The sequence below is a fragment of the Aythya ferina genome (assembly GCF_964211825.1).
Source record: "Aythya ferina genome assembly, chromosome: Z".
NCBI classification, from domain to species: Eukaryota; Metazoa; Chordata; class Aves; order Anseriformes; family Anatidae; genus Aythya; species Aythya ferina.
Genome location: NC_140299.1, coordinates 48,163,324 through 48,186,475, shown reverse-complemented (window position 1 = coordinate 48,186,475; position 23,152 = coordinate 48,163,324). Strand labels below are relative to the sequence as shown.

At 36.5% G+C, this 23,152-nt stretch overlaps 1 protein-coding gene across 2 annotated transcripts in view; it reads left to right on the top strand.

Annotated features, from left to right (window-relative positions):
• Positions 1-23,152, top strand: part of AUH (AU RNA binding methylglutaconyl-CoA hydratase) — a 116,830-nt gene that overhangs the window by 18,374 nt on the left and 75,304 nt on the right. For both annotated transcript variants that reach the window (XM_084504416.1, XM_084504417.1), the window contains exon 4: positions 15,189-15,275. In XM_084504416.1, coding sequence (XP_084360542.1) covers positions 15,189-15,275 — 87 coding nt within the window. The remainder of the gene's footprint in view (positions 1-15,188; positions 15,276-23,152) is intronic.

The window sequence follows — 23,152 nt, the reverse complement described above, 5'->3', positions numbered from 1 at the left end:
GTCCTTTCACAGGTTTGTGTGTTCTTGAAAGTATACAAGCAGAGCTAAATTATGTATTTTTGGCTGTTGAATTAGCAAGCTTGTCATAGTTTCAACTGCTGATTAAAAAAATGCTGTGCTTATTTTTTAATCCTGTATAAGTAGTTTAAAGCATTGTCTTCTGATTTTCTAGAAAAAAAATAATGAATGTGGTATTTTCTGGAAATATGTTTATATATTTTCCATTTAAAACTACCTTAAATTATTAACTTCTAGATAAAGTGTGTATTTCTGAGAGGGTGGAATCTGGTTAGTTCCGTGTTTTAACCAGTGGAGCGTAACAGGAAGCAGGAATGACTTCCTCAAAACCATTAAAACTTATTGCAATTATTTTTTTTTTTTATTTGGGAAAAATTGAACAAATTGAATGCCTAAAATTGTTAAATTCAAATCTGAAATACAAGCTATGCTGTTACTATGTTGTGAAGTAGTCACCATGCTTAGGTATATGAGAAATGTATGTTTGGATTCCATGTATCTTACACAGTCTTATATCTAATTTACACCAAGTTGAGTAAAAATTTTGAAAGCGGGTTTTATTTTCTGTATTGGAGCATGCTTTTAGTTAAAGAAAGCACAAGTTAGTAGTGTAACTTTGGAGCTAACATTTTTATAACTAGATGACTGAATGTTACGTCATTAATAAATACAACTATATACGTTGCGAGTAGACAAATTAAATAGCATCCTGAGCAGATGGGGAGTTTCAGCAGTTTTGTGAGATGTTTGAAACTGACACAATGCTCAAGATCTTTAGAATGGCTGGAGAAATAATAAAGAAGAGTATAATATACCTAAGTATAAATTTTTAGTGACTTAGTATATAAAGTTGACACAAGCAGGACCTGTGGAAAAGCATCTTCAAGCGTGTCCCAGAGTTTAAATAAAGGTGCACGTCAAGATGATTGTGAAGCAGTGAAGGGCACTTTGCTTGTTTGCTGTAATGAATTTTCAGATAGTGTTTTCTAGAGTTTTTTTATTTTATTTTTTTAATAGAATAGACTAAACTAAAATGCAAGAAGATACCAGATGGATGCAAAACATTTTTTTTTTTTTTTTTTTTTTGTATTGGGAAAACTACATTCTGCAGTAAATGCCTTTAGATAGTAAGATTATTCTTTTAAACACTGAAATAAGAATTTGGACATACTTCATACTTAAAAAATAGTTTCTTTGTAAGAGGAACTGAGGAAAAAATATCAGAAATAGTTCTGCCCTGTGTTTGTAACTTGTGTTAGTATGCTTCTCTAAGGTTTGATCCACAGTTGTTTTTGGTAATGTGACTGGGTTACGTAGGTTTGTATGTAGTTGAAATGAGTCTTCAGTGGTTATACTGTGTATATAATGCAATGCATTTAATTTTGGTTTTATAAATACTTTCTGTAGTACTTCTATCAGGTTTATACAAAACCTCTTTTTCTAGGTTATTTGCAAAGATGCATTTTATTTGCTTATTACAGTTGGGCTTTAGTTTTGAACTGCACTCATTGTGGCACTGGACCTAAGGCAGAAATGCTTGTAATTAGATGATTAATTGTGTGTCTGCATAGCCTTGCATCATGGTCTATACCATGTAAGAAATTTCTATATTCCTCTGATATGGAAGTAACAGTTACTTACATTTGCTATTTATTGATGTTCAGATGAACTTGACTATGGTAAAAATGACATGGCCTAGCTAGAAACTTGCATCACCATCATCAGACCAGATATGGTATCTGTGTTTGTATCAGGATCTCAGGACTGCAAGATCAGGCACTGCTGAAGTCTTTGATTTCGTAGAGTAGACTAGTGGAGATGATGCTGATGGAGATGGAGATTCATCTGATGGAGATGAAGTGTTTGCTTCTGCGGAAGAGAACAAAGTCTTCTTGTCATGCTCGAGAGTCTTCTCTAAGGAAAATCCTTAATGTAACATCATTTGTCATATATATGCTTTACAGATTCCAGCAGGTGAATTCGAGCTAGGTAATCTTTGATTCCATATCCAAAGCTAAAGCAGCTAGAGCAAAGGTGCCAGCTAAAGTGCTATCTTTAGGATATTGGAAGTCATGAGGTAGTTCAGGTAGGTCCTCTGATATCATTATATCCTTACATCTGCCCTCTCTAGGTTGCTACATTTTGAAGTATTTGGATCGTCTCACCTGTGGTTGACCTTTGTGATAACAAGTGCTTTGAGTACTAGTGGTCTTGTCTTAAAAAATTTGTACTGGGCTTGGCTGTGCTGTAATTATTTTTCATTATAGCGGCCATTATGGTGCTGTTTTACAGTGGTAATCAAATCTGTCTATAACTCGCCAGTATTGCAGCTATTACTGAACAGTGCTTGCTCAGTGTTAGGTTGTCTGTTTCTTCCTCTGCTCCCAACCCAAGCGAGCACATGGGTGTGGTCTTACCTTCTAGCCAGAGTCACTAAACAAAACTGTAGTTTCATGTGACAATTGCAGTGAAATCTTGAGTCATGTACAGTAGTGAATAGCAACATTAGGATGATGATACCATACTCCCCTTTGACTTTTCTAGGGGGATGCTTGAAATCACTAGGTTTGTTCCAGCAGGTGTTGCAGCCCTAGAGGGTTATTATTTTTTCCATTCCATCTTCAGAGTGCAGTGATGAGCTTTTAACTAAGATCTCAGTATTTAGGGAGATGTGCTTTACCTATTTTCATATAAAAGTACCTTTAGCATTGTTCAGGTAGAAACCGTTTGGAAAAAAGGTTCTTTCTTTACCTCCAGCCCTTCATGTCTGGCAATTTGGCCAAACTTTGATGCCTGAAGGGAATTTGTATTCTCCACTGCCTTTCCATTTGTCAGTTGCTCTTTTTAGTGAAGTCTGTAATTTTAGTGCCTTAGTGTTTTAAGTATTAGATAAACAATTTGAGAGAGGTTTCTAAGTTACAAAATGTTATGTCGCTGTCTTTCTTTATAGGCCTGTATCAGCAACATAATTTTCCTTTAAGTCAAACCTTGTGTTGCTGAAAAAATTATTTGTACATGAGGAAATGTATTTCTTTTTTCTTTCTTTTTTTTTTTTTTTTTTTCAAGTCTCTTAAAACCTGAGTTAGTATCCTAACCTTAAGATACTTCTCTTCTGGAACTTCGGCTGTTTGTTCCGGTTTGTTCATGTCCATAATACATTTTAGATTCCCAAGACAGTTTTGCATATTTTGAGATTGAATTTTGTTTATTGCACAGAAACACAGAAGAGTGCTAGACAGAATTCTGTCTTGTAGTAGTATCAAGTCGTTTGTGGTTTGGGGATGGTAAGAGGGCACTTCTAGCATGGGATGTTTTTTGCGTAAACTCCAGCACGATGCGTAACCCATTTTAATGTGATGATGATAGAGGGTAGCTAATTTGGTTCATGTAATTCCATCTCTTTTCATCAAGTTCAAATCCGGGTTAAAAGAAAGCAATCACAGGTTGCTACGTGTAAATTCTGTGTGTGCAGTATTCTCCCAGATCCTCTCAAAAGCAGTAAGCTTCTTTTCAGGTGTTGGTGAGAGTTTTTGCTACATGGTTTCAGGGCATGCATATGGATGTGCGTGGTTTTTTTTTTTTTTTTGTCACAAGGTATACTCTGTCATCTGTGCTCCGTATAAAATGGTTAAAATCAGGTGAAGATTAATAGAAAAATAGAAAGATACAGATTATGATTACCTCAGTTAGGACTAAGTTGATAAGAGGACAGCTTTTGGCTAGGCCTCTGTTATCCAGGACATCACTGGTAAATGCATTTCTGCTTCGGCAAGGAATTAATTTTTTTTTTTTAAGTTGTATTACATATCTCTGAACATTTGACTTAACATTGCAGTTTCCAAGGTCCAGATCTCTTCCGTAACTATTAAGTCAACTTAAGTAGTCACCTCCATTTGAAATACCCACATCACATCTGTATGTATTTGACATCTTGACCTATGAAGGAAGACTGTTAAGTTTCTTCACAGTTCTCTGAACTAAGTTGTTGTCGTACACTGTACAACTTAAATAACCATTTACATTGGTACTAAGTGCCCATGGCACCTGGTTTCTTTGCTGGTGAGGGAACTAAGCCTGCTTTGCTGTTTATATCCTTAGCTGAGAAAACCTGATGGCAAAAATAATCTGACTTCATGTGCTTGGTGGTAATGCATACTGGAAATGAAATACATGTGCAAAATATGTGGCAAAAATAGTTATTGCATGGTACAGAATTTCTTTCCACTTGCTTTTGAAAAGAATAAAATGATCATGTAGCAGAGGTATTTAGACATATCTGACTCTGTCATCTTCATTTTAAGACAATTTACAACAGTTAGTTTCATATCTACTTCTTTCTATAAATGGCATAGAATAACACACAATAGAACTATGCATTGTGTACTAATTGCCATAAAAATGAAAAGAAGCTTCTAATAATTCTTTAAAACTTTTACTTGCTCATCTCTTGGCTTTGCCTGCCACTTAATGCTTTCCTGTGAGGACACCTTTGTTGTATGTTTATTGCAATTTAAAAAAAAAATAAAAATTTTGTTCAGCTTCCCTATTAGATATGTAACTATGAAAGCTAGAGGGAAACAAAAAAACTGCATTGACATAAATATGGCATACAGTTGCTTATGTGTTCACAGTTCTAATATGCTCATACCATGATACAGAAACAGATGGATGCTTGGCCATAATGAAAATTCTGAGTATATCATAGGTAGCTTACTAAAGCCATCAGTGGTCATCGCTTTTGTAAGTTTTAAAATGTTCCCTTTGTAGAACTAATACAAGTAATATGAAAGTGAAAAACTTATGAAATACCTCTTGATCATTGTCTTCTTGCAAAATTTTTATTTTTTTTCCTGTTTAAAAGTGCTTTTATGTATATTTGAATAGAGAAATGTATGTGTCCTTCTGTATATACAGATCAGATATTAAAATATATCACAACTCTTGTCTTACACCAAAAGAAATTTAAAAGATAAGTAAAATAAATTGCATAGCTCATCATCTGATCCTGCCTATTTTAGGCAAAAAACAGCCCCCAAACAGCTATTTAATGATGAAAAAGTGCAGATATGTGGTTGTTTACAGTGTCCCTCTTTTATTCTTTTTTCTTTTTTTTCCAGTAGCTTATGTAAATAGTGAAGCATTAGAACTCTGTTGGATAAAAGAAATTTAAGGTCTAAAATAGTTTATTGTTGGAATTCTAATACTTATCTTTGGAGTTCCTGTCACCGGCTGGAACTTGGTGACTTTGTGGACGGACGGACATGGTCTTTAAGTGACAGAGCTCTGGGCTCAAATACCACCAATCCATATAATTTGTTAATCCGCTCCAGATGGCAGGTAAAGTTCCAGTGTTGGATCACTGTCCTCATACTTCCTCTGTAGTACGTTGCTGACAAGTCTATTGGATGGTCTTTTAAAAATAGAAGAGATCAAGTATCTCTGAAGCATTTAAAAATATCAAGTCCTTAGAAAATTCAATTGAGTTTGCAACATTCATGCTGAAAATGGATTCAGTGGATGGGAGATCTTGCTCTTTGCAAGCACTTTCATTTATTTCTCTGTGTCAGTTCGAAGCTTTTGGGGACAGTGGGAATAAGAGGAAGTACTGATTATGAGCAGTTTAACTTGTTGCTTAAGAGAAATAGAGTTGCAGCTGCTGTTTTGCTGTCTAGGTTCTGCGTGAACAAAGCATAATTCAGAGATGTTCCTGTTCATGGCTCAAATGCTTACTAGTCCATACGTCCACACAGTCCTGTGTGGAATGGCAAGACTTTGGCCTTCAGTGCTGGCCCAGTGTTAATATGAGACAGAGATGTTTGTGGAATGCTAGCCATTTTAATGCATTTTTTGGGGGCGTGGAGGGGCAGAGAGGGGTGAGGAAGAGTGTTTAAGGAATAGTCTTTCTGGATAGACTTAAAATGGCCAAAGTTGAGCTCCTTATCTTTTACCTTTAAGACTTTTTTTTCTCAGTTCAAGTTTCCCCACAAACATACATGTTCTTTTCACCTGCTGTAATTTGGAAAGGTTTCTAGTCAAACTCTGTAGCCACATCATCAAGTCTTTCTAAGGTCAGTACTTCTAATCTTTCCTCAAGTTTGTGTGCGGTCTGCTGTATGTAGTGGTTGAGAGGTAACAAATCATGACAACTGTTAAAGCTATTGTTTTCAAGGTATGTTTCATGTGCTGCATGTGTCATTTACATGCTTGTTTGAATGTTCCGCTGAACGTATAGTGCTGTTTAACTGCACAGAATCCAGTATCATCAAGTGTTGACTTGCTGGAAGCTTCCAGGTGATACCCCAATATGGCTAATAGCGATCTTCTAAAATAAAAAAAACAGGTAGATACTAGTTAGTGTCTTTTAGATCAAAAGATGGGATGGTATATTTTCATATACCATATTTTCAGGGAATATTTTCAATTTTAAAAGAAGAAAAAGGCATTCACTTATCTACGTTTAGGCTGTAAAATAACTTAAATTGTGGTTTTTCTCAGGAAGAGCTCCTCATTTCCTTAATAGGATTTATGCCTGAATACAGACTTCAGGATTTCTTCAGAAGGGGTTCTGGCTGTCTTTTTTTTTTTTTTTTTTACCACAGAACACACTTCCCCTTTTTCTATTTACAGCTCATAAAACTGGGTGTGCTGTTAGTTAAGTATTCTTAAATTATTACTAATCAAAATAGATAAACCCAGCAGTATCAATTCCTTTTACCATCAGAAAAAATATATGTGCAGTGGTCATATGTACAGTATATATGCAAAAGATTTGACTCAGTCATCTGTAATAATGCAATGAGAAATTTGTATTTTTCTAATTACTTGATTTACTAGAAATCAAAGTGGAACAACCACTTGCTCATCATTTCGAATATATTCACATTTCATTGAATTGAAAGGCTTAGTACTAATTACAAAAAATACTCGGTCTGAATATTAATAATTTAAAGTTAAGAAAGATGAGAAGCCTTGTCACTAGCAAATTTTAGGAATGCCTACATATTTCTTAAACAATACAAAGCAGTTTTTCAGCTGTCATTATATGGATAAGTATGAGCAGACTCACTGGAAAGGTCTTGCATGTGATATAGACAACTTGCTGTGCAATGTTAATGCTATTTTGTTGCAGTAGTGGTGTTAATATATATATTACAATATACATGTATTGGCTAAGATTTTTCTAGCTCTTAGCTTAAAACCAAGAACTCTTGTGCTGGTCTCTTCAAATGATTTTCACATGGAAAGTGTGGAATGAATAAAAATCACAGTTAGTGATTTCACAGTTAGTTGGGAGCTAAATAGTAGAGTAGAAAACGAAACTTCTATGGTTGTGTAATTTGCACCATACCGTTCTGTATAAGACTCCAGTTCTGTTTTCTCCCCTTTCCCTTTTCCCCTCTTGAATAATAATTGCAAGAGTCACTGCTTTTCCTTTAATTACAGTATTTATCATCACAATGATTTGAAGAGTAAGTTTATACCCTTGCAGTGTTTAAATAGCTGGGTTGATGTTTGAGGAGTTCTTGGGTTCTTTGAAGATTGGGATAAACAGGATTTGTCATGATTTAGTTGTTCCTAACCATTTATTAGGCAGCCTTCATTGCTACCATCACTGTCTCCTTCTCCTGAATATTCTGTGCTGGTACTGAGTTGCTCGAGCATGTGCAGAGAAGAGCAGTGAAACATAAAGGGTCTGGACTTTGGCTATGGGACTTGATAGGTCAGGTTGACAGTTGGACTTGGTGATCTTGAAGATTTTTTATGACCTAGGTGATTCTGTGGTTCTCTATCTGTCTGAGAGTAATGGATGCTGCAGCTACCGTGCCTGTCTTCTGCAAGGCCTAACAAAGCCTTTTAGAAAGGAGGCATAGCACAGAATCAAAGTTAATACTGTCTTAAATTAGTCTGGACACAGGCAACTGTCATGTTCTTGTACCTTTCCATAGCCACCGGTCTGTTGTGTTACAGAGGAAACTGCAGAAAATCCTGCTGTGATAGTTATTCAGTGTTTTTGTTCCAGAAGCAGGTACTGCTGGCCTATGGAGCCACCGAGACAGTTGTTGGGTGAAGGAAGTGTCATAAGGAAAATCACTTGGTGTTTGGGAAAATGTGTGCTTTGTTCTGAAGAGATGAGTGTTGTTATTTATTTATTTATTTATTTCCCTGCCTCTCCAGTTGAAGATGAGTGCAGGAAAGGAATATGAAGTGGAAGCATAAGCTGTCTTTTTTTTTTTTTTATGACAAAAATATTAATAGGAGGAATATTGTTCAGTGCTTCTAAATTAGACCTGAAAAGACAAGGTGAAGAAAGAACCAGCTGACTTTAATCCATATCTGGTTTGAGTTTGCATAGGCATAGAAAAGGGATTGTAGAATCTATGTATATAAAGCTAAGGGAGTTTATATTCAACACTCCCGGATTTGAGGAGGAAATCTGTCTGAATTAGTGTCCTGGCCCTTAAGAAAGGGTTGGGCTTCTGGAGCTTTAAAAAAGTGTATGCTGTACATTCTAAAGTATCCCACTTATTCCAATTTATTTAGCAGCTAGTACTTTAAATCTACTTTAAAATCAGTAGATCTGGGTGTAAATTATTGCAAAATATGAGATAATCTGTAGCAGTAGAGCTACAAGGCTGCCATTTTACAGGAGGATGTGTTCAGGACTGACATCCTGTGAAAGGCACAAATATACAGGAATTGCAAACGTGTTTTGTTTTGTTTTGTTTGTTTGTTCTTCACAGTTTGGTGACTCTCAGGCACTTGTCTGTGACACAGGGGGATATGTGCAAAACAAGGAGATACCAAAGTCATGCTTGTAACAGCATATGACAGCAAATCATACACAGAAGAATCTGAATACCAGTTTTGACTTAAGAGTCATATATCCAGGTTTAGAAAACCTCATGAATATAAACCCTTGCATCAAAAATAAATCATTTCATTCATTTTAATTACCTCCTTGTGTAGGAAACATGCACAGTATCTTTCATACCAAATTGCTTTTCTCTTGACTACAGTGACTGCAGCCAGCATCCTTTTCTTACTGTTTAGAAATGCAGAATATGCCTTGCTTTTTATCGAAGTTACAAGTAAATGTCATTTTGTTTTTACTCTGTTCAGGTGGTGTGTGCAAAAATTTGTTTCTGTACTGGCATGAAAGAGGATTCGTGGTGGTTGTTGACAATAAAACAAACAATTACGAGAAAAAGTGGTTACTATTAAGTTATGATGAGTGAATTATAAAGTCTTGTGTTTTCAGACGTTGTGATAACCATGTGTTGCAATCTGTTTTGTTAAAGTGAAAACTTTATTTAATAGAAAATTTTGAAAATGATGTATGTCCTGGTTTTAGCTAGGAGAGAGTTGGTTTTCCTCCTAGTAGCTGGTAGGGTGCTATGTTTTGGATTAGGATGAGAAGAGTGCTGATAACATGCTGATGTTTTAATTGTTGCAGAGCAGTGCTTACACCAAGCCAAGGACGTCTCAGCTTCTCACTGTCCTGCCAGGGGGAAGGCTGGGGGTGCAGCAAGAGCTGGGAGGGGACAGACCCAGGACAGGTGACCCAAACTAGCCAAAGGGGTATTCCGTACCGTATGCGGTCATGCTGAGCAATAGATAGGGGTGGCTAGCCGGGGTGTGGGGGGCTGGCTGCTCAGGGATAGTCTGGGCCTTGGTCAGCGGGTGGTGAGCAATTGCATTGTGCATCACTTGTATTGTACATATTATTATTGTTATTATTATTATTGTTTTCTGTCCTAATAAACTGTCTTTAACTCAACTCACAGGCTTCACTTTCCCATTTCTCTCTCCCATCCCAGAGAGGGAGGGGGGAGGGTGAGCGAACAGCTGTGTGGTGTTTAGCTCCAGGGGGTTAAACCACAACAATTGTAACAGCCCTAATATGTTTAAGTAACAAAGTACTAGACACTGAGAGACAAACCAACAAGGTAGGCCCAGTGTCAGTGTCTCATTTTTTTTAAAACTAATGTCTGTTTGTAGAGCTTTAGGGCTTCAGAGCCAGCTTTTAAGTCTATTAGTATACTGTACATTAATTCAGTCTTTAGGCTAGTGGAGGACTGGTTAGTTAGGTCAGAGGTTGGACTAGGTGATCTTGAAGGTCTCTTCCAACCTAGATGATTCTGTGATTCTGTGACTAGGTCCCAGTGTAAATGTACATGTTCTGTTTTTTTGTTCCTTATACATCTCATGTTATGTTCTTTCTTCGTAATGATCATAAGTGTATACAAACTCTCACTGGTTTTTAATTGCTGGATTTGTATAGTGTACTTTCTAACAATTTTTTGCATCAGAAATTTGAACTTGAGTTTTGAATGCTTTATATATAACCATTATAGTTTCTCCATTTCCTTTTATGTGAAAAAATTAGGTACTTTTTTTTTTCTGATGTTACTGACCTCTCTACCTTCGTTTTCTGTTTCCAACTAAACTTGTTTGATAAAGTGCTACAGTGCCTTTTTTTTTTTTTAAGCCCAGTATGAATTGCAATAAAATGTTGGGATGCGAGTCATACTTACGAAGCTATTAGCTACATAAAAGTAATGATCATCTTTGTTTAGTGTCATGTTAAAAAATGAACATCAAAGAAAAGTTTTAGAGAATATGTGAGTTTGGATGAAACTTTATGGAGAGTGAGCGAGACTAAATATTGTGGGATTCCTTCCTCCCTCATTGAAAAGTTTTGACCGTTTTAGTTTACATCTTTTGAGTCATGTTATGGAAGTATATGTTAAAGCATAGTATGGAATAGTACTGTACAATAAAATTTCTAGACATTTAAGTGTGGCATTTGGAAAATGAGGTTTACACAAAGATTCCAGAAGAGATTTTTTGAACACAACACTTAGCTTTTCAATAGCATATAAATTATGTTCAGAAAGTGTGTGAAAATATCCAAATAAGGCAAAAGGCATAAGGGTCAGAGCAATCAATGTAAAATTTTTTTTTTTTTTTTTTTTTTTTTTTTTTTTGGTGTGTTTTTGAAGTTAAATAGCCAATCCTTGTCATATAGAAGTGTAGGTGGGAAAATTCTAGTGAGTAACAGCAATATGCCTATTTTGCTGGACTTGGCTTTCAAATAAATATTTTCTGTGGTATCATTGTGAAATGCAAGTCAAAACACATGTTGCAAAAACTCTCTAGAATGACAGTGTACAATGTCCAAACATTTAATAGCCAAATTTAAAAAAAAAAAAAAAAAAAAAAAAAAGGTTAATTGCATCAATATTTTTACCCTTAAATCAGATAAAAAATAACTAACATTTCCATGCTTTCCTGACATTGGGGGGGAAAATAAGAGGGTGAAGGATCAAAATAAAGTAGAGAATTTCCTTTGGGATTGAGAAAACCTTGGAGAGTGTAGGTAGTAGTTAAAACAGCATGCATTTCCTCAGAGTAGTGTTAAGGATTGATCTGTGTATACCAGTTGCTTATGTACTTACTGCTTAGCAGATCTTCAAAGGAATGCTGCTTGGACTGCTACTTTTCAAACAGGACTGTTTACGAGAAGTCTTCAGGGAAGTTCTCTCCTATCAGCTTGTCCCATAAATTCGGACGTGATATTTTTATGAATTAAGTTGGTTCAAGTAGAACTTCTTTCTTGCTCTAATCCTAATGTAGCTTTAGGAGAACTATTATACTTCTCTTTTGGCATGGACTACCAGCTCCTAGTAATTTGGAAATAGAAGCGTATAGTCCTTAAAAGGGAGCTTGTGAAGCACTGGATGGGAGCAGAGGGTAGGGAAGTGGTGAGCATGACCCAGGAACCACAGTTTTGTCTAGCATTAGCTATATTTCTGCGTGGATATAGTTCAATTGGTGGGACAAAACATCAAAATGCCAGAAAGAGCAATATGGACTAAGCAATGATTCACATTTTAGCATGAACTGGATGGATATGAGGATGTAATTACAGTGTACACTCAAATCTGTAACATCTAGTTTGCCTTAGCTCACTGGTAACTTAAGATACCCCTTTCTTGCATCTTTGGGCAGAAAGGCTTAGAAAACCCTGCATTAGTGTGACATAGAGACCCGCAGTACAACCTTCTGAAGTCTGTTGGGAGTGGATGTGGGGAAGCAGATTGCCCAGCATATCTGCAGATTTCGGCTGTGGTCCATGGGAATGGCGCAGAGAGCCGTTCTTTAAGTTTTTTTTTTTTTTTGTAGTTTGAAAATCTTAGCTACTTTGTTGCTGTCAGGACTTTAGCAAATAATATTTGCAGATACTTTAAAGTACTTAACTTGGGATGACAGGAGGGATCTTTGATTTCAGCTGCTGAGAGAGCAGAAGCCTCTGGTTGAACCTGCACTCTTCTTCATGACTGTCTTCAGAAACTTAACCTTACCTACTTCTGACTTGAGAACAGCTTTCGAAGAAACATGTGAATAGTTCTTTGCTGTGTGGATCAAGGAATTCTTCAAAGATTCTTTGATCAGCAGTTTAATCTTAAAACAGGAACAAAAGTATTAGGTCAGTGGCAGTTCCATTTCCTGTGAACTATTGGAGTGAAGCAAATGGTTTCTGCCTAAAAGTCTTCTCAGAAAGATCTTCGGTTACTTTACTGCTTTAGTGCTAAAATAGAAAAGGATTAGGAAAAGAACTTTGTCCATTTCCTTGACAGTTATGAGGGAGAAATACTTAAAAAAGGAAATGTAAGGTTACAGAAGTTGGTTAATGCAGTGAGAGCAACTGTTGTGCTGGAAATTCTTCTTACGCTTTTTAACTAATTTTAAATTACCACCTACCTTTTAATGCATTTGTATGAAAGTTCTTGTTGAAAACTCAGAGTTCTGTAAGTACATTTAAATAAGTGTATATATTACAAATGAAGGCCTGAATCTGTGACCTTTTTATTTTTATTTTTATTTTTATTTTTATTTTTATTTTTATTTTTATTTTTATTTTTATTTTTATTTTTATTTTTATTTTTATTTTTATTTTTATTTTTATTTTTATTTTTATTATTTTCCTAGGGTGGGAGGGTGGGTAGGTTGAATCCACTTTTTATCCCTGGAAGTCTTCAAAAGACGCTTAGATGTAGAGCTTAGGGATATGGTTTAGTGGAGGGCTGTTAGCGTTAGGTTGGAGGTTGGACTCGATGACCTTGAGGTCTCTTCCAACCTAGAAAATTCTGTGATTCTGTGATTCACTTTCTTTATGAGTTTGAATAACGTAAAACCTAAGAGGTGCCTTAGTCTTACCTTGACAATAGATTTTCCTAACAGTAATACTAGAGACATTTTTAGGTCCACTGCTTCTCTTTTCAAATTTACTTTTCTACAGCATGCCAAGTGAACAGGACTTCAGTGCATGGGAGTTTTGTATCAGATTATACAGGTATACAATTCTCTCGTTACTAGAGCATGCAGCCTATTGTTATATAGGCAATTATATGGTTTTAGACAAAGTTGTAGAACCTAATCGCAAACATTAAATGACATGAGAGTAGGAATATTTTTTCTCATTTGTTCACCTACTTTATCAATAGCTTTTAAAGCAGGTATTATCATTGCATTTTGTAAATGCTATTTTCAGTTACAGAACTCTGTATATACATGTATTTCTCTGTGGCTTTACATGGTTTAAAAGTCTGTCCAGACTTATGAATGCAAATTTTGTTTGCTTTTGAGGTTCCTGGCAAGATTTCTGTAGGTATTAATTATGAATTAATGAGGTAGCAGTTGCAACAGTGTTGCAGCAATTTTGCTGCAGTATTTCTAAGTACACGCGGACTACTCAGCTGGCCTGTCACGCTGTTGTCAGTTGTGGTACATCATAGAAGGTTCCTTGAAAGCTTTTGGAAAAGTGTCTGAAGGTGTAGGTGAACCTTGATGTTTTTTAGTGGGAGACATGCAGATGTGTGCTTCATTGTGTTTATATTAACATGCATAGAAGGAGAACAAATGTAAAATGAGAAGCTTTGCAAAGGGAGATTTAGAGCTTCATTATTGGACATGTTACTCTAAAATGGCATTTCCACATTAGTCAAAAAGTCAGATTGAGATATCAATTTTGATTAAAAAAAAAAAAAAAAAAAGGGGGGAAGGGGGTAGGCTAGAGTTGTTAATTTTGACTACTGCTCTCTAAATGTTTGATGAAGAGGGTGAACTGCATTGAGCAGGAATTAAGCCCAGAAAGGGGAACATATGACTGCTTAGTTTTAAATCAGAGTTACTGTTTTAACTGGATTAGAGTCCAGTACATTTTCCTGAATGGATAGCATTTTGGTTCTGAGGATAGAGAAATACAGATTATTTTTTTTCCTTTCATTGTTTAGTCTTTCATATGCCAAGAAACTAAGGTAATAGATTTGTTTTTACAAAATGGAAAAATATATACACTAAATTCAACTGGGAATGTTGCATTTCTTAGGAAAATGTATATGAAATTTTTGTATTTTTAATGTTATTCTTCCTCTGTAAGAAAGATGGGCTTTGTATTTTACTCTGTATTTGGTTGTTGTTGTTTCTCACTTTCCTTACTCATTCTTGAGAAAAAATGTCAATTTCTCTTACCAGTGAATTCTAATTACCTCTAGTTATAGGGTGCTGTTTAAACAGAATTATCTTCATAATGTTATGAAGAAATAGATTAAAACTTTTTAAGTTTTTTTTTTTTTTAATGTAAAAAGTGCCATATGCAGCATTCAAAAATACGTTTCAGTAAAATTAGTTGAAAAATTGTACTTGACCCACTGTTGAAGTTTTTATTTAGATAAATATTGTCTGTTACTGTAAAAACATGCACCCTAGTTACTTCATGATCTAACAGCAGAAGAATAACAACAAGACCATGATAAGAAAACCACATAATTATCAGACTTTGTGACACAGCAGAAAAAATAGAAATATGTGTCAGAAGAAATATTAACCCACCTAGATTTTATTGTTCATTAATTTGAGAAGAAATGCCACTGGGAAGAATATCCTTGATGAAAATCTGCTGGGTAATTTGAATTACTTTTTTTTTTGTGATAAAGATTCTCTGTTTTCCTTGAAATCTGTGGAAGATGAATGTGGACAATTTGAACTGTCCTTGTCTCAAAGCAGACTTTTTTTTTTTTCTGGCACACAGCTATATTTCACTTCTGAAAACAAATTTACAGTACTGTATACAGTTTGCTAACATATATGTGAAATGTCACTTACAGGTGCTGACCTTAAAGAAAGAGCAAAAATGCACTCAAGTGAAGTTGGTTCTTTTGTCTCAAAAGCAAGAGCAACTATTAATGAAATGGGTATGTAAACTCTCCCTTGAATTATGGTTTTTAACTATAAACTGGATCAAAGGAATGACATAAACATGCTTGGTTAGTTCCTGACAGATACTAATATACACACAAATATTTGTATTGATGAGATATATAGATCATGGGGTGCATTACATCTTTTAAAATGTGACTAAATGATTTGAAGTTTGTTTTTTAGAATGCTAGAAAAAAGCTAAATCTCAACTGAAATATAGGTGACTTGCCCTGCTGTTTTTGTAAAGGATGTATTGTTTTGTGACACCCAAGTGCTTTGGAATTGATTTTCATTATTGCATACTTCTGTTTGGTTTCATTAATACAGTCTTTAATACATTTTAGAAACATGTTAAACATCAGCGACAGATAGGATACATGCTTCTAAGGTCTTCTGTAACTTTGTTCAATATCACCAAGCAGCTATATAGATTTTCTTAAAGGAAAATGTTAGAATCTACATTAAAATACTGGAATAATAAATTTATTATAAAATAAGGCTTTACATTTTTGAGAGATATTTCACTCAATCTCTTGAAGCCAGTTCCAGTGTTTGACCACCCCCATGGTACAGAATTTTCTCCTAATCATAGAGTCATAGAATCATTAAGACTGGAAAAGATCTCCTAGATCATCTGGTCCGACCATCACCCTGCCACCAATGTCACCCACTAAACCATATCCCCAGTCACCACGTCCAACCTTTCTTTGAACACCCCCAGGGGCGGTGACTCCACCATTTTCCTGGGCAACCCGTTCCAGTGCCTGACTGCTCTTTCTGAGAAGAAATGTCTCCTCATTTCTAACCTGAACCTCCCCTGGCACAACTTCAGGCCATTCCCTCCAGTCCTATCACAGTTACCTGTGAGAAGAGGCCAACCCCCAGCTCCCCACACCTTCCTTTCAGGTAGCTGTTTAGAGCTATGAGGTCTACCCTGAGCTTTCTCTTCTCCAGACTAAACAACCCCAGGTCCCTCAGCCCCTCCTCATAGGACTGGTGTTCCAGGCCCTTCACCAACTTCATAGCCTTTCTCTAGGCATGTTCCAGGGCCTCGATGTCCTTCTAGTAGTGAGGGGCCCAGAGATGAACACAGTACTTGAGGTGCAGCCTCACCAGAGCAGAGTACAGGGGGTTGATCACCTCCCTGCTCCTGCTGGCTGCACTATTCCTGGTACAAGCCAGGATGCTGTTGGCCTGCTTGGCCACCTGGGCACACTGCCAGGGTCATGTTCAGGTGAGCATCGATCAGCACCCCCAGATCTTTCTCCTCTGAACAGCTTTCCAGCCACTCTGTCCCAGGCCTGTGGCTTTACATGGTGTTGTTGTGGCCAAACTGCAGGAGCTGGCACTTAGCTGTGCTGAACCTCATCCCATTGGCCTCTGCCCATCAGTGCAGCATGTCCAGGTCCCTTTGCAGGGGGGACTACCCTCTGGCAGATCGACACTTTCCCCTACTTGATGTTGTCTGCAAACTTACTGAGGGAGTAAGTAACTCAATTCCTTCATCCAAATGATCAATAAAGATAGTAAAGAGGATGGACCCCAGCACCAACACCTGGGGAATACTACTGGTGACCTGTCACCAGCTGGATTTCACTCCATTTACCATTGCTCCCTGGGCCCAGCTGCCCAGCCAGTTTTTAACCCAGCAGAGAGTGTACCCGTCCAAGCCACAGGCTGCCAGCTTCTCCAGGAGAATGCTATGGGAGATTGTGTCAAAGGATTTGCTGAAGTCTAGGTAAGCTATGGTAACAGGTTTGCCCTCATCCACCAGGCAGGTCATCTGGTCATAGAAGGAGATGAGGTTGGTCAAGCAGAGCTTGCCCTTCATGAATCCATGCTGCCTGGGCCTGATCCCCTGGTGGTCCCACATACATTGTGTGATTGCATTCAAGATGACCTGCTCCACCAGCTTTCCTGGCACTGAGGTCAGGCTGACAGGCCTGTAGTTGCCCAGGTCCTCCTTATGACCCTTTTGATAGATGGGCATCACATTAGCAAGTCTATTGTCCAGTCTGAACCTGCTTTGGTGCAGCTTTGTGCCATTCCTGCACATCCTGCCATGGATTTCCAGGGATCAGAGGCCAGCATCTCCCTCTGCCCTTGCCCTACTCAGGGAGTTGCAGAGAGCCAAGAGATTGCCTCTTCGCCTCCTCTTCTGCAGACTGGATAACCCCCCACCCCCGTCATGGGTCCTCCATCTCAGAGGACCAGGCAACCGAAAATCATTAATACTAAACACTGAGGGGAAAAAAAGTCATTAAATGCCTCTACCTTTTCCTCTTGCCTACTTGTTGGGTGACTGTCTTCATCAAGCATCGACCCAATGTTTTCCTTGACCTTTTTCTGTTAATATGCACTTGTTCTGGTGTAGTAAAACCTGTTCATAGTTTGGGATTTTAGTTTTAATTGATATGTACCAGTTTTTAATAATACCATTTTTTAATAAGAAAATCACAACAAAGAACAGCACAAAACTGTGAGGAATACATCATTACTCAGAGGGCGAGTCTGTATGTGTTTCCTTAATGGTATTGGGTCAGATCTTGGTTTGGCAGAATGGATGGAAAACAGTGTGTTTTGCAGGTAAATGACAGACTGCTGAAGAATAAGTCTCTAATTAGGTACTTCATGGAGATATTTGTGTCCTTGAATTAATATCTTGTCTTTGAACTGAAGCAGATCCTCAAGGCTCATTGAAAAACCTGGAAATGAATAGATCATTAATTTCCTGTAGCAGATACTGTATTTCACGCTGGGTCTTGTCCTCTTACTGGAATGCAAAGCAAGAGGCAACAAGTTGTTCCATCTAGTTAGTTTAAAGATTTTTAGGACGATTCCTTAGATGTGGTTTTTTTTTTTTTTTTTTTTTTTTTTTTTTTTTTTTTTTGAGCCTTTCTTGGACTGAAGTTACTGAAAATGCTTTCTGGGCCACTATTACTATTTAAATAGGAATAATTGGTATTAATATTTTCCTTTTACCAGGATTTTTTTTATTTTTTTTTTTTAAGTGAGAAAACTCCTAAAACCTGAATACTGGTATTTGGCATTTTTCACTGAATAACTGGGAAAGATAAGCAGTGTGGTGATGCTTTTGTTTGCTTTAGAGTTGAAAAGACTTTAAGACAAATGTTTGATCAACTTAAAGGTTCCTGTGACAGTATTTTAAGTACTGCTTATGTGAGAAATTTTTCAGTGTTATCTAAAAGGTTTACAGTGGGTTACTTATGACAACAGTGAATTTCTTGAAGTGTAGGAAATCAGAAGTAGTACTGAGGAATGTTTTCATTCATTGATCTGTGTTGATTTTTTTTTTTCTCAAGAAAGAGACATGAAATTGTGGTCAAGAGGAATTAATATTTCAGAATGTTATTTACTGAAATACCTAGATAAGAAGGTGAAGGGGTGCAAGACACAGACTCCTGATGGCTCTTGAACAGAAGACGTTTATTGCCCTTTTTCACCACTACATATACTTTCCCTGTAGCCCCACGCGCTGTCCACGTGTCTGAATCTATCATAAAATTGGTTAGAGACCCTCAGACGCGCCTGGAGCCAGCGAGCAATTGGCCACCGCCCAAAGCTCATCTTTAAAGATGTATCCAATTTACTTTATCTCAACCTTGCTTAAGTTTTTGCTTCTACCTTGCTTGTTTCCTCATTATTTCTAATCCAGGGACGTGAGAAACACCGCGAAGCCACCTGCAAATTCCTTTCCCACAAGAAGGTTTATTAGGGGCTGGTGTAATAGTGGTTAGATAAGCTGCAGATTGGAAAAGAATTTGAACATAGCCTTTGCTAGATGTTGTAACAACACTTTTTTTGCATAGATTGGGTGAAAGATTCTTGCATTCTCCCTCTCTCCTTCCCTTTCTTATGTTCCTCCTGCCCCCCATTTCTTCATGAAACCACTAAATGAAACAATCGCTGGGAGGTTTTAAAACTGTTACGTGATATTTGGCTATCTTCCAGTTTATTTTTTCACAGGCAAACTGATGGCAATTTGTTGTTCAGGATTAGAGAAGTACTGAAATAGCACTTCTAATGTTCTTCTGTTTTTATGTCACGTATTTAAGTAGTTTTTCCATTTCATGTATTCCCACTGTATACTTATTAGACATTGTTTTTGGACATGTTATGCCAATATGTATTTATAGGATTTATCTATTATCTTTCTGAAAGGGCAATTTGAAATATATTTCCTTGCATTAGGAGTTGATAGAGAATATAGAAAGTGGATTTTATAAACTGGAGATCGGATTAGATTAGACTGGTGCATATGGTGTGATGATGTCTGATGCCCTTATGAGTAGAAGTGAGCATTAATTCTGTAGCAAGTCAGAGCTTCTCAGTTCTTCTTTTCTTCTTCTGAAGAAGTGGTCTGTCATTACAGAACCTAACTTTAGTAGAACTAGTGGGATGTTGTATTTGCATTAGATTACTCACAATGAATTAGTATATTGAAAAAAAATGTGATAGTTTTCCTGCCCAGCAACAACCAGAATGTAGTGAAATGTTTAGAGGGAAAACAGTTTCCTAATGATGATTTGCAACTGCAGAATGCTGTATAGCTAGGGAACAGTATTTGCCAATTTCCCACTTTGTTCTTTTTCTATCCAAGTTTAATGCTGTAATCTCATTTAAAATGTGTTCTACTTTTTGGTTTCCAGAAATAGGTCATGTTTTGATAATTGTGTTTGTGTTAAGATGTCTGACCTAGTAAGGAAATGCTTCTTTTTAACAGTATTTTCAGAAAGAAGAACATTAAGTTATCTCTGCAGACAAAATACAGGAAAGGTTAATTACATCTTGAACAACTGGATAAACTTAGCTTTTTAGAATTGACATGACTTGGCTTTCTTCAATTCCTGTCAATTTCATTATGTTTAAAATCCTTACGCTAGTGGTTTTGTGAAAGGCTGCAGCATCATTTTGGAACACAGTTACAGAAGAGAATTTTCTGGAAATTAAAAGCATACTGCATTTGTCTTTATGGGATTAATTTATAACTTGCTAAATTTGGGTGAAGCATTAAGACTGCAGTAAATATGGTATAAAAATAAGCACTGAAAAAAAGCTGAAAACATGGTACTGAGCTGTTAGTTACAGTTCTTAGAGCTTTAACTTGAGAGGGAAAAAAAAGCAAAACAGCCTCTATTTTTAGAAGTGGTTGCTTTGCTAAAATTATACCAGAATTGTGTGGGTTGTTTATTTATTTATTTATTTATTTATTAAATAGTAGGAATTATAAGACTATTTGGCCATTACTGTATTCTGCTTTGAGGCTCTTTATTACTGATGTAATGCTGTCTTTACCCTCAACAACAACAAAAACAATAATAATAAAAAAAAACAAGAGAGAAAAACCTTAATAGATCTCTTCGAGCCATGTACAACAGAACAGGCAGGACTAAATGAAATAAAATCTCACTGACTCCCAGAAACCTTGTTTTTTGTGCTTTTGGGGAAAAATCCTCTTGTTATGGATCAGATCTTCAGCCTATATTTTCTGTTAAATCCATGTTATTCTTCTAAACTGGCTGTGGGGAGGAGGCTGTGATACTGCTATTGTATATATGTTATCAGTTGAGATTTCAGCTACAAAACAGTTTAAGGCTAGCTGTGAAGCTGAATGCAATAATCACCGTTTGCCCAAAAAAACCCCAACCAACCAACCAAAAAAAAACCCCACATGTTTAACAGAAAGAAAAAATGAAACTAAAGAAAGAATTTGGATTGGTGTATCTTTATAATTACTCAATGAAGTTCGGTCTCAACCACTCGTAAGTAAAGAACACAATTATTTATGAAAGCTGTACAAACAACATAGGTGTAAGTAATCCCACAAATGAGAGGAAAAAAAAGGGAGATTAAAAGTACTCAAGAAAATGAAAAGTCCTAGTTAAAAGTGTGGTCAGGCTTGATTTTTTTTTGTCCAATGGGAGAGAAAACACCTTTCAAATGGACTGATGGGACTTAGATCTAAAAATGTCTTCTTTCTTAGCTTATGTCAATGAAATGTGAAAATCCAGACATGTGGTTTGATTTTTGGGTGGTCTTGTGTGGAGCCAGGAGCTGGAGAGTCCCTTCCAACTCAGGATATTCTGTTCAATGAACTAGCAGTTTTAATTACTGAGGTGACTTGTTTTCTGTTGCACATGTTCTGTTCTAACAAATCTTGTACTGCTTTGTTTATGACATCTAAGGAGTTTGGTTCTGTAAGTTGTGATACGACTTCAACAAGTAATAGTATTTAATAACTTTATTTAAACATAACTCTCACAGCTGTGATTATTTTTTTGACATAATCCAATTTGTAGGTGATTATCCTGAATACAAGAACTTTGTGGTTGGTTACTCACTGTTGTTTCACGAACGGCATTTCTTCTTAGGTGCTTTTTATTTTATTTAAAGCAGATACAAATGTATTTTTAGTGTTTTTTTTTTTTTTTTTGTTTTTGTTTTTGTTTTTTTTTTTTTTCCCTCCTTACAAATTCTCTGTCAGTATGGCTTCTTCTAGTCATCACTAAACTTTTAATTTACCTAAAAGAATGCTCTCACTCATCCTTCAGGGAATAATCTACTCTCCAAAACAGTCTTTTTTTTTTTTTTTTTTTTTTTTTTTTTTTTAAGATTAAAGGTTATGTATTATTGGAAATTCCTAGGTTGTGCCAAGCTACATACTGTGGATTTTTTTTTTTATACAAGCTGTCAAAACATGATCTCAAAGGTCCCAAGAGTGGAATCAGGATTGTATAAGCTTCACTTGATTTCTAGTCTACTACCAGCTGACTTTTTCATGACAAAATCTGAAAAATAGGAAAGAATGATCATTGATAAGGTGAATACTTGGGACTGCTCAGTCTGGAGAAGAGGAGGCTCGGGGGAATCTCATAAATACTACAAATACCTGAAAGGAGAATGCAAAGAGCACGGAGCCAGGCTCTTTTTAGTGGTGCCCAGTGACAGGACAAGAAGCATTAGTGACAAACACGGGAGGTTCCCTCTGAACATTAGGAAGCAGTTCTTTACTGTGTGGGTGACCAAACACTGGCCCAGGCATGGGGTACACAGAGAGGTGGTGGAGTTTTCTTCCTTGGAGATCTTCAGAAACCATCTGCATGTGATCCTGGGCAACTTGCTCTAGGTGTCCCTGCTTGAGCAGGGGGGCTGGACCATATGGCTTCCAGAGGTCCTTTCTAACCTTAACCATTCTGTGATTCTGTAATACAGTGTCTTATGTAGGTATTTGAGTTTCTGGGGCTTCTGTGAAACCTTGGTTAATATTAAAAGTTCTGTTTCAGTACTAGAAACTCAAAAGAAACTGACTTCACTGTTGACTTCTCCAGCATAAAGATATTTTGTTCTCTACAGAGCATACGTCAAAACATGTAGGTCAAATATGATAAAAGAATATTCTGTTGAATAGTAAACTGTAAATGGAATTTTATCCTCAAAATGTAGAATACTTACTCTTCACTTTGATAAACATTTCTGCTGTGATAAATATTTTGTATGCAACCTTCTAGTTCCTTCACTTAGTTCTGTTATTCAAAGGATATCTTGATGACCATCACCTGCATTTAAAGGAGAATTTATTTCATCTAGTTCACTTTAAGGATGTGTTTGAGTTTTTAAAAATAGCTGATATTGTGTGAAAAACACAGCTGTTAGAAAAGTTTGGACTGTGTGAATAATGTTTCATAAATTTTCATCAAGGCTTTTCAGAAGGGGGGAGGTATCTACATTTTTCTAGATAAGATGCAGTAAAATACATTTCCCAATTTCATATGCAACTGCATATTTAAATGTTATGCAATAAAAGTGTACATAATCAATTCTCACCTGAAATTCATTCCACAGTGCTTGT